The sequence below is a fragment of the Pelobates fuscus genome, chromosome 3 (genome assembly GCF_036172605.1).
Source record: "Pelobates fuscus isolate aPelFus1 chromosome 3, aPelFus1.pri, whole genome shotgun sequence".
NCBI classification, from domain to species: domain Eukaryota; kingdom Metazoa; phylum Chordata; class Amphibia; order Anura; family Pelobatidae; genus Pelobates; species Pelobates fuscus.
In genome coordinates this window covers 10,743,034-10,755,737 of record NC_086319.1, presented here as the reverse complement: position 1 = coordinate 10,755,737, position 12,704 = coordinate 10,743,034, and the positions used below count along the sequence as shown (strand labels likewise).

Genomic DNA, 12,704 nt, shown 5'->3' with positions numbered 1-12,704 from the left:
CCCCCTTTTAGAAATTGGAAATGTACTTTTGAGGAGTTTATGTGTTTTAATGTGTGTACCTGTATGTGCTGTTTGTATCTCCCAGAGCAGGAGATGGCTATCTGTAACCCAGTACCCTTCTACCTGGGATTGTGTTGTACTGAGTGGAGACCCGCTGTGGGGGTCTGTGCATAAAAGCTGTGTGTTCCAAATAAAGATTGGCAGTCAGTGTTTTAACCTCCAGAACTAAGTCTTGTCCAGTTACTTGGGGGTGGAGGGGAGGAGGGAGAAAGGGTTAATCCCTGGGCCAGCTTGTCGCAGCTAGTGGAAGATGCAGCGGGGAAAGTCCTTCTTATGATGGAGGAGCTCCCAGGACTGAGTGCCGTCCAGCCCCTGGGAGCACTGAGAGCTAGTTCCCCAATCCGTTCCCCTGTTCCAGCTAGGAAGCAGTCCCTTTGGTGGAGGTACCCAGCCGGGGTACAGGGAACCCTGCTACAGGTTCTATTTCTTATAATGCCACACAGAGCTTACACTCGCCTGTTCTGACCTGACACCAAGTCCCAGATCACTGATCCCCCCCATGCTGTGTGAGTCACGCAGAGATAATCTGCTTCTCTGAAATCCCACTGCAGTAAGAGGATGTACAGGGGACACAGAGAGAAACTTGGCAAAACAGGAATCTTGATTTATTTTCCACCATTAACGAATAAAGCCCCTTTTCACACAATGTGATAAATAAAACGGCAACGATTTTACAAGATTAGCGCTACAGGAGGCCTGCGAATATCTGCAGTTACTGTAACAGTATAGCTTGCGATGACGCAGGTACAGGACGCCTCGGGCAAGGGAGGAACAGGGAAAAACAATGAAGAATTCTTTTCTTTTCTGTCTTGCCGTGCCAGGCGAGCAGGTAGAAAGAGATCCTCTCTGTTTAAGGCCAAGCGAGACCCACTAACCTGGATACTTATATTATTCTGAGCCTGCGTTTTCTAAAGCAGGTCCATTTAAAGAAACTACAGCAGGATTTAAAAGGGGGGAGCTAAAAGAAAATTAGAGCACAGTCTGTCTGGAAAATCAGAGATCAACGTATCATTGAGGACAGGCAGGATATAAAGCACGGTGTCCGTCCGCGGTGTATACAGAGGACACAACGGACCACAAAGCAAATTGTCCTCCGCGATTCAATGCTCCCCAGAAAGCGGCTTTGTAAATGATAAATACGTATTGTTCGAAGCCCGTCACGTAATCGTCTTACAGAATAAAAGATCCCGCGTTTGGTTTATGGAGCAGGAGTCACGGTTCAGTGGACAGTTTTTAGAATCAGTGAAAAAGTTAAACAAGTTTTCCTCAAGTGGACTTGGGAACTCCAGAGCATTGAATAGGACATTTTGCTAATTATTATTCTTTACAGAATGTATTTAATAAGCTGAACTAAAAACCAAAATACAACATCTGGGCTAAAATAGGCAAAATATTAAAAAAAATATTAAAATGTAGCTTTTAATTCAATGTTTATTGAATGAGCCCCCTGTGAGAAGCACTGACCTGGCGTGAGAAGTTTAATTAAAACACTCGCTGTGAAATGAATAAACCACAGACGAAATGTTCTAACTCTTATGGTTTATTTACTAAACTCAGAATATAAAGTGAATTTCAAATTTAAGGCCAGAGTAGTCGAACTCCCTCCCCCCCGATCTCTCTCTGCCATCGCTCCCCGTAGAGTGTGTTGGCTGTGTGTAATGTGTGTGATAGTGCGTTTAAACAATCTTACTGCTGCCGCTCTCTAAAGGATCACTCCAATCACAACAACCAGTATAGCGTGCTACAGTGATTATAGTGGCTGCAGCGCCCTGACGCACCCCATTTGGTTATGGTTTGACTCCCCTAGGTTGTGCCGGGCTCCGCGCCTCAATGAGAACTGGAAGTTTTGTGTCAAACTGTTGGTAAATGGTTTGCCTTCTTACATGGGAAGGTGCCCGAGCACTCCTGGCCCCAGAACCGAAACATTGCCCTGCGGTGGTTATGGTGCGTGAAGAATTCCTTTCAGCTCAGCCAGTAACAGTAATTTTCCAAACAGCACTGTGCAGATCCTGGTATATTTTATTAACATCATACGTCCTATATAATCTGTAAACTCACCATGAGTAACGATTACAGCATAGTAATATCCTTACACACATGACTACTCTGGTTGGGTTTCACCGGAGGAAAATGTGTTTATTGAATAAATATAATAATTACAATCTTCAGCGTGCCTCAATGTGCATTTTTCAGATTTCTGTAAAGAGCGGTCAGCAGTAACGCACGGTGTAACCATGTGGATTAGCTCGGTGAACCAGTAAAAATAGACTTAAAACCCCAATTAGTTAAAGTGCGCAGTTCACACATAAAGGTTTTACATGAAGGCTCCCCAGCACCCGGCACGCTGCACACTCCTCAAATATCCAGTACTAACCCATAAAATGACCAGTCAAAGCCTGAGCATGTTCACTGCTGCCCGTGTGGAACGGCTGGCATAGAACTAGGAGTATTATTGCTGTGGAGCTCTGTTATACACACAGACACATTACTGGGAGTATTATTGCTGTGGAGCTCTGTTATACACACAGACACATTACTGGTAGTATTATTGCTGTGGAGCTCTGTTATACACTCAGACACATTACTGGGAGTATTATTGCTGTGGAGCTCTGTTATACACTCAGACATATTATTGGCAGTATTATTGCTGTGGAGCTCTGTTATACACTCAGACACATTACTGGGAGTATTATTGCTGTGGAGCTCTGTTATACACTCAGAAATATTACTGGGAGTATTATTGCTGTGGAGCTCTGTTATACACTCAGACATATTATTGGCAGTATTATTGCTGTGGAGCTCTGTTATACACTCAGACACATTACTGGGAGTATTATTGCTGTGGAGCTCTGTTATACACTCAGAAATATTACTGGGAGTATTATTGCTGTGGAGCTCTGTTATACACTCAGACATATTATTGGCAGTATTATTGCTGTGGAGCTCTGTTATACACTCAGACACATTACTGGGAGTATTATTGCTGGGGAGCTCTGTTATAAGCTCAGACACATTACTGGGAGTATTATTGCTGTGGAGCTCTGTTATACACACAGACACATTACTGGTAGTATTATTGCTGTGGAGCTCTGTTATACACTCAGACACATTACTGGGAGTATTATTGCTGTGGAGCTCTGTTATACACTCAGACACATTACTGGGAGTATTATTGCTGTGGAGCTCTGTTATACACTCAGAAATATTACTGGGAGTATTATTGCTGTGGAGCTCTGTTATACACTCAGACATATTATTGGCAGTATTATTGCTGTGGAGCTCTGTTATACACTCAGACACATTACTGGGAGTATTATTGCTGTGGAGCTCTGTGATACACTAAGAAACATTACTGGGAGTATTATTGCTGTGGAGCTCTGTTATACACTCAGACATATTATTGGCAGTATTATTGCTGTGGAGCTCTGTTATACACTCAGACACATTACTGGGAGTATTATTGCTGTGGAGCTCTGTTATACACTCAGACACATTACTGGGAGTATTATTGCTGTGGGGCTCTGTTATACACACAGACACATTACTAGGAGTATTATTGCTGTGGAGCTCTGTTATACACTCAGACACATTACTGGGAGTATTATTGCTGTGGAGCTCTGTGATACACTAAGAAACATTACTGGGAGTATTATTGCTGTGGAGCTCTGTTATACACTCAGACATATTATTGGCAGTATTATTGCTGTGGAGCTCTGTTATACACTCAGACACATTACTGGGAGTATTATTGCTGTGGAGCTCTGTTATACACTCAGAAATATTACTGGGAGTATTATTGCTGTGGAGCTCTGTTATACACTCAGACATATTATTGGCAGTATTATTGCTGTGGAGCTCTGTTATACACTCAGACACATTACTGGGAGTATTATTGCTGTGGAGCTCTGTGATACACTAAGAAACATTACTGGGAGTATTATTGCTGTGGAGCTCTGTTATACACTCAGACATATTATTGGCAGTATTATTGCTGTGGAGCTCTGTTATACACTCAGACACATTACTGGGAGTATTATTGCTGTGGAGCTCTGTTATACACTCAGACACATTACTGGGAGTATTATTGCTGTGGGGCTCTGTTATACACACAGACACATTACTAGGAGTATTATTGCTGTGGAGCTCTGTTATACACTCAGACACATTACTGGGAGTATTATTGCTGTGGAGCTCTGTGATACACTAAGAAACATTACTGGGAGTATTATTGCTGTGGAGCTCTGTTATACACTCAGACACATTACTGGGAGTATTATTGCTGTGGAGCTCTGTTATACACTCAGACACATTACTGGGAGTATTATTGCTGTGGAGCTCTGTTATACACTCAGACACATTACTGGGAGTATTATTGCTGTGGGGCTCTGTTATACACACAGACACATTACTAGGAGTATTATTGCTGTGGGGCTCTGTTATACACACAGACACATTACTGGGAGTATTATTGCTGTGGAGCTCTGTTATACACTCAGACACATTACTGGGAGTATTATTGCTGTGGAGCTCTGTTATACACTCAGACACATTACTGGGAGTATTATTGCTGTGGAGCTCTGTTATACACTCAGACACATTACTGGGAGTATTATTACTGTGGAGCTCTGTTATACACTCAGACACATTACTGGGAGTATTATTACTGTGGAGCTCTGTTATACACTCAGACACATTACTGGGAGTATTATTGCTGTGGAGCTCTGTTATACACTCAGACACATTACTGGGAGTATTATTACTGTGGAGCTCTGTTATACACTCAGACACATTACTGGGAGTATTATTGCTGTGGAGCTCTGTTATACACTCAGACACATTACTGGGAGTATTATTACTGTGGAGCTCTGTTATACACTCAGACACATTACTGGGAGTATTACTGCTGTGGAGCTCTGTTATACACTCAGACACATTACTGGGAGTATTATTACTGTGGAGCTCTGTTATACACTCAGACACATTACTGGGAGTATTATTGCTGTGGAGCTCTGTTATACACTCAGACACATTACTGGGAGTATTATTACTGTGGAGCTCTGTTATACACTCAGACACATTACTGGGAGTATTATTGCTGTGGAGCTCTGTTATACACTCAGACACATTACTGGGAGTATTATTACTGTGGAGCTCTGTTATACACTCAGACACATTACTGGGAGTATTACTGCTGTGGAGCTCTGTTATACACTCAGACACATTACTGGGAGTATTATTGCTGTGGAGCTCTGTTATACACTCAGACACATTACTGGGAGTATTATTACTGTGGAGCTCTGTTATACACTCAGACACATTACTATGAGTATTATTGCTGTGGAGCTCTGTTATACACTCAGACACATTACTGGGAGTATTATTGCTGTGGAGCTCTGTTATACACTCAGACACATTACTGGTAGAATTATTGCTGTGGAGCTCTGTTATACACACAGACACATTACTGGGAGTATTATTGCTGTGGAGCTCTGTTATACACTTACACACATTACTGGGAGTATTGTTGCTGTGGAGCTCTGTTATACACTCAGACACATTACTGGGAGTATTATTGCTGTGGAGCTCTGTTATACATTCAGACACATTACTGGGAGTATTATTGCTGTGGAGCTCTGTTATACACTTACACACATTACTGGGAGTATTGTTGCTGTGGAGCTCTGTTATACACACAGACACATTACTGGGAGTATTATTGCTGTGGGGCTCTGTTATACACACAGACACATTACTGGGAGTATTATTGCTGTGGAGCTCTGTTATACAATCAGACACATTACTGTGAGTATTATTGCTGTGGAGCTCTGTTATACAATCAGACACATTACTGGGAGTATTATTGCTGTGGAGCTCTGTTATACAATCAGACACATTACTGGGAGTATTATTGCTGTGGGGCTCTGCTATACACTCAGACACATTACTGGGAGTATTACTGCTGTTGAGCTCTGTTATACACTCGGTCACATTACTGGGAGTATTACTGCTGTTGAGCTCTGTTATACACTCGGTCACATTACTGGGAGTATTATTGCTATGGAGCTCTGTTATACACTCGGTCACATTACTGGGAGTATTATGTCTGTGGAGCTCTGTTATACACTCAGACATTACTGGGAGTATTATTGCTGTGGGGCTCTGTTATTCACTCAGACACATTACTGGGAATATTATTGCTGTGGAGCTCTGTTATACACTCAGACACATTACTGGGAGTATTATTGCTATGGAGCTCTGTTATACACTCGGTCACATTACTGGGAGTATTATGTCTGTGGAGCTCTGTTATACACTCAGACACATTACTGGGAGTATTATGGCTGCGGAGCTCTGTTATACACTTAGACACATTACTGGGAGTATTATTGCTGTGGAGCTTTGTTATACACTCACACACCAAAAATATGGAGCTCCTATAAAAGAGGGATAGAGGGAATTGGGCCCAAAATAGGGACTGTCCCTCCTAAGCAGGGCCAGACGGTGATCACAAATTCCCCAATAACAGATAAGTTTGATAATTGCCTAAGTGATTTTTACAGCAAGGTTGTCAATTCACCACAAATTATTACATATTCGTGAGTACGAGCAAAAGGCAAACGGTTTTATAACACAATAGTCATTAATTTAGCTAAAAAGCTCATTATGCTTAATATTATATGAAACAAACACAGTATGGTTTCAATAACTGCAATTTGCACAATCTTTCCCTCTCTGAAGTGTAAGTGACACAATATATTGGCGTGGTGGGAGTATAAAGATTTTTGGAGGCGATTATCTAAGGAACTCCCCTGCTACGCTCCTTTAGACTCATTCAGTCTTCATTCATTTAAAAAGAAAGTATCAAAAAGCTCATCGATTAAAAAGAGCGATTGTCTGACAGGTGAAAGTGGTTATAGTGGCTGTTATTAAGACATCCCAGGGCTGTCAATCACGGAGCACGAATCACTTGGTTGAGTTACCAATGTCAATAGCGTCCCTATTGTGTATCGGGAAAGGCGCAGGCAACGTACGAACTTCATGGCACTTCAATTATAATAAAATAAATGGCCTATAACACGCCTACTTTGACAGAAGGGACTTCCTTGTCCTCAGATAACCCGAAACATATTTACTTTCAAACAAATTAATCTCTCGTACGCTAAAGAAATAAACAAGTCTAATTGGAAGGAGAACTGGAATCTTTAGTATTATTTTAAACACACCAATCGCAGCCCATGTATTTCTACAAAGCGTGAATCAACTAGTTACAGTCAGCTATGACCAATTTTAATTTCTTCCTTGAAAAACCGGCAAGTCCAGCTAGAGCAGACACTGCTGACGGCACAGATTTAACAACACGGGATTCAGAAAACAGAACACAGCTCTGTTACAATAACACTCCACGCACCATCACCACTGCTAGCTCCCCCATGTAAGTAGTCAATCCGATTCCAAATGGATTAACTTCTTACCAAGGGTCCGCAGGTGGCTGCTCCCTGCCGCTCCTCTAATGAGGGAAGCTTCTGAGGAGCACGGCCGCTCATTGGCTAACGGCACTCCTAATTGGACCTCAATTACCAAGTGATTATGGTACTTGGAGTGGTCCTTTATAGTGCACCTTGGAAAGTAAGAGTGTTCTGTATAAAGATTGTGAGGAAAAGTGCAAATAGTGGAGAAACCAGGAATATTCCATAGGTTTCCATGGCGACCACTACACTATTAAAACTTTCTCCCAAAGCTGCAAATTCCCAGCTATCACCTTGCACGGACTAAACAGGTCAAATAGTTAACAAAAAGCAAAAAAATAGATAAAAACAAGGAGGTAGGCACAGATGTCCACGTGTGGTGGCCCTGCACTCACTTAACTCAAGTTTGGACACAAATACACACGTTGCTAGACGCTGTGCTTTATACTGACCTACAGCTGCTATTGCTTTATACTACAATGTCCGTCTCCCTATACATAAAAATCACTAACTAAACACCTGCTTAATGCCGCCAAGTCCTCGATCCCTGCTAGGTGGCGTACGACGGAAGGGCCCATCCTCCGTCTATGGACGGCTAAGGTGGAAGAAGTATGCGAAACAGAGACCATTATAGCCTCTCTCCGTGGGTGTCCGAGCGTTGCACCCCAACTTGGGTGCCATGGCGAGAATACATGTCGCAACGTGCAGATATTGGCGACTAGGGGGACGTGGTGCGCAGGACGTGCTGGGGTTCAGCAGGGGGAGTGCTCTTTTCTCATGCTCTTGACAAGGATGTAGACGACATAAACAAATATATAGGCCAAAACGAGTATACAGCACTATACACACAGCCGGTTACCTGGTCTTACTGTAGACACGTTGTTGCTGTGTATTGGATGGTTACAGACCTTAGTATGTACCCAAAAACTTTGTCATCTCCTCAGTGCACTAAATAACAGATACTATTTCACTATACTGTATGTTACTGTGATGCTCACACAATGTCTGCTACTACATGGGCCGACTGAAAACCTTTAATAAAGATTGTCAAAAAAAAAAAAATATATATTGTTTACATTCCTTGACAAGGCAAAGGATATTTTATTTTTTTTTTTTTTTTTTAGAATGGGTCGGCCCCATTTTACACTTTTAGTAAATGTTCTCCATTGCGCTATTTGGGGGAATCTGGCCAATCTCTGCGCAGACCAGTAACTAACTAACTAACTAACAAGGTATATACTGGCTGGGATTCATTCTATTCCACTCATTATCTTATGTGCTGTTAGCTTGTATTAATTTTATATCAGTTTACGTGCACAGTACTTACAGCGGTCACGGAACCATTATTATTTTAAAGGAAATAGATTGTTCATACTGACGTTTGCTGAGAATCTGGGCGCAGAAATCTCGCAGGACGTTTTATAGGGGCCGGAATTAAAAATCCCTGTAAGATCACCGGAGAACCTGGGGAGCTTGGCAGATGGCTTCACCCAAATCTATGATACAATGCAGCTGGCGGGCATGATGACAAGCATTGCCAACCTGGGTTTCAGTCGGCAAATCAATGAAACTATTTCAATTATTTGGGGCAATGTGAGGACACCAGGTCTTCACACCGCTGGGCGTTCCTCATTCTTAGACAATCCTGGCACAGACTGCTAATGCTGATTAACTGGCCAAACAGTCAACACGCTGATTAACCATTTCAGAAACAAAACATTGTGACAACAACACAAAATATAAAGACAATGACAATTCACTGCAGGTAAAAAAAAAAAATAAGTACCGTATTTTAGAAAGATCACGTTCTGCACACTCCGCGCGTTTTCACAGATAAACGCTTAATCTAATTTCCGTAAAAAGTAAAGTATTCACAATAAAAACAGAACTATTAGCCACCAACCAAAAAAAGTGCCAGGAACGTTTTCTTAGCTGTCCAACAAAGGGTTTCAACCAGTATGGGACAGGCGCTACACTGCACAGATTTAAAATGGTCAAAACTGATTCAATGGCATGAGAGACTGCAGAGGCTAGGGTTCCGAAATGTTACTGTACACCACTCACTGTACACCAGGGGTTTATTGAATAAACTGGAGAGAGTAGGGAAGGGGATATTTTCTACCAACCTTAATATGTCTTCCCGGACAGCATAGAATGAATTAAATGTGTTACCTTATCTGCCTTGGGCCTAAATTCCTCAAGATAAAATTTGGTCTGATTGGCAAACAGGGTGCAAATGGTTCAAAAAGCAAAAAAAAGTTATTTTTCACTCTGTCCTTTGTGCAAATTACCAGAGTTTGTGGAATTTCAGGTTTACGGCTGACCGTAATATTCAGAATGCAACCTACGTGTTCCCATATTTTGTTTAAAGAGTAACCACATCACAGTCCTATAACAATACAGGGAGAAATGATGGGGAACGCTGGTACCCCAGCTTTATACTGCACAGATCACCTGGGGTACCAAAACTAGCACACACACACAGAACAATACAGCCGAGTGTTCGAATAAAAACTGTGTAAATTGTAGACATTTTTAACTCTATAAATAATATTTTCCACACCACTCGAGGAAAGAATTTGTGAGGTGGGCAGCTCAAAACAGCTGAGATTTAGAAGAATGAGTGATAGAACACTTATGTACCTGGGTAATACAGTATGGGTACAATAAATACATAATATGCTGGAGGAACAGGGAAACGTGGCTTCCAGGGGCCGTGGCAGGATATTAACGTGGCCTTTTCACAGGTGACATTATATTACGTAGGTACCCAGGTGGAAGTATATGTTAGTGTACAGGTGGCATTATATTAGGTAGGTGCCCAGGTGGCAGTATATGTTATTAGTGTAGCACTGGGTATTGGGGGGGGGGCAGGTAGCACTGGGTATTGGGGGGCTGGTAGCACTGGGTATTGGGGGGGCAGGTAGCACTGGGTATTGGGGGGCTGGCAGTATTGGGGGGCAGGTAGCACTGGGTATTGGGGGGCTGGCAGCGCTGGGTATTGGGGGGGCAGGTAGCACTGGGTATTGGGGGGCAGGCAGTATTGGGGGGGCAGGCAGTATTGGGGGGCTGGCAGCACTGGGTATTGGGGGGCTGGCAGCAGTGTGTATTGGGGGGCAGGCTGGGTATTGGGGGGCAGGCTGGGTATTGGGGGGTATTGGGGGGCTTGCAGTATTGGGGGGCAGGCAGCACTGGGTATTGGGGGGCTGGCAGCAGTGTGTATTGGGGGGCAGGCTGGGTATTGGGGGGTATTGGGGGGCTTGCAGTATTGGGGGGCAGGCAGCACTGGGTATTGGGGGCTGGCAGCAGTGGGTATTGGGGGGCAGACAGCAGTGGGTATTGGGGGGCAGGCAGGTTGATATTGGGGGGCAGGCATTATTGGGGGGTATTGGGGGGCTGGGTATTAGGGGGCTGGCAGTATTGGGGGGCAGGCAGCACTGGGTATTGGGGGGCTGGCAGCAGTGTGGGGCAGGCCGCATTGGGTATTGGGGGGCTGGCAGTATTGGGGGGCAGGCAGCACTGGGTATTGGGGGGCTGGCAGCAGTGGGTATTGGGGGGGCAGGCAGCAGTGGGTATTGGGGGGCTGGCAGCAGTGTGGGGCAGGCCGCACTGGGTATTGGGGGGCTGGCAGTATTGGGGGGCAGGCAGCACTGGGTATTGGGGGGCTGGCAGCAGTGGGTATTGGGGGGGCAGGCAGCAGTGGGTATTGGGGGGGCAGGCAGTATTGGGGGGCAGGCAGCAGTGGGTATTCGGGGGCTGGCAGTATTGGGGGGCTGGCAGCAGTGGGTATTAGGGGGCTGGCAGTATTGGGGGGCAGGCAGCAGTGTGTATTGGGGAGGCAGGCAGCAGAGTGTATTGGGGCAGGCAGTATTGGGGGGCAGGCAGCAGTGTGTATTGGGGGGCAGGCAGTGCTGGGTATTGGGGGGCAGGCAGTAATGGGGGGGCAGGCAGCAGTGTGTATTGGGGGGGCAGGCAGTATTGGGGGGGCAGGCAGCAGTGTGTATTGGGGGGGCAGGCAGTGCTGGGTATTGGGGGGCAGGCAGCGCTGGGTATTGAGGGGCTGGCAGTGCTGGGTATTGAGGGGCTGGCAGCGCTGGGTATTGGGGGGCTGGCAGCGCTGGGTATTGGGGGGAAGCTAGTATTGGGGGGCAGGCAACACTGGGTATTGGGGGGGCAGGCAGTGCTGGGTATTGGGGAGTTGTCAGTATTGGGTATTGGGGAGCTGGCAGTATTGGGGGGCAGGCAGCGCTGGGTATTGGGGGGGCAGGCAGTGCTGGGTATTGGGGAGTTGTCAGTATTGGGTATTGGGGAGCTGGCAGTATTGGGGGGCTGGCAGCACTGGGTATTGGGGGGGCAGGCAGTGCTGGGTATTGGGGAGCTGGCAGTATTGGGGAGCTGGCAGCACTGGGTATTGGGGGGGCTGGCAGTGCTGGGTATTGGGGAGCTGGCAGTATTGGGGAGCTGGCAGCACTGGGTATTGGGGAGTTGTCAGTATTGGGTATTGGGGAGCTGGCAGTATTGGGGGGCTGGCAGTATTGGGGGGGCTGGCAGTGCTGGGTATTGGGGAGCTGGCAGTATTGGGGAGCTGGCAGCACTGGGTATTGGGGAGTTGTCAGTATTGGGTATTGGGGAGCTGGCAGTATTGGGGGGCTGGCAGTATTGGGGGGGCAGGCAGTGCTGGGTATTGGGGAGCTGGCAGTATTGGGGAGCTGGCAGCACTGGGTATTGGGGGGCTGGCAGTATTGGGGGGGCTGGCAGTGCTGGGTATTGGGGGGCTGGCAGTATTGGGGGGCTGGCAGCATTCTCGGTGTTCACTCACCCGGCAGACCCTCCGGCCGCTCCCCCCCGGCGGCAGACATGGCGGGTTCCAGGACCCGGAGCTCCGGACACTCAGAGACCAACTCTGTACTGCTGTCAGCCTGGCACGGCCCCGCCCCTTCCTCCACTGACCACGCCCACCGCCACAGCACTGCGCTCATTGGACAGACACCGGGCGGGGGCGGGGTTACCGGTATCCTTGGCAACAGAATGCTCCAAGCCAAAACCAGGCCCGAGAGAGCCAGGAAGGGGTTAACAGAAACCGTCACAGCCAGGAAGGAGTTAACAGAGACCATCACAGTCAGGAAGGGGTTAACAGAGACCATCACAGTCAGGAAGGGGTTAACAGAGACCATGACA

The 12,704-nt window shown here is 45.9% G+C and overlaps 1 protein-coding gene across 1 annotated transcript in view; it reads right to left on the bottom strand.

Annotated features, from left to right (window-relative positions):
* The window catches only part of BMAL2 (basic helix-loop-helix ARNT like 2), a 35,232-nt gene extending 22,782 nt beyond the window's left edge, over nucleotides 1-12,450 (bottom strand). Inside the window, exon 1 of the mRNA XM_063446697.1 lies at nucleotides 12,346-12,450. Within this exon, the coding sequence (XP_063302767.1) occupies nucleotides 12,346-12,385 (40 nt within the window). The 5' untranslated portion in view covers nucleotides 12,386-12,450. The remainder of the gene's footprint in view (nucleotides 1-12,345) is intronic.
* Between the last annotated feature and the right edge of the window lie 254 nt (nucleotides 12,451-12,704).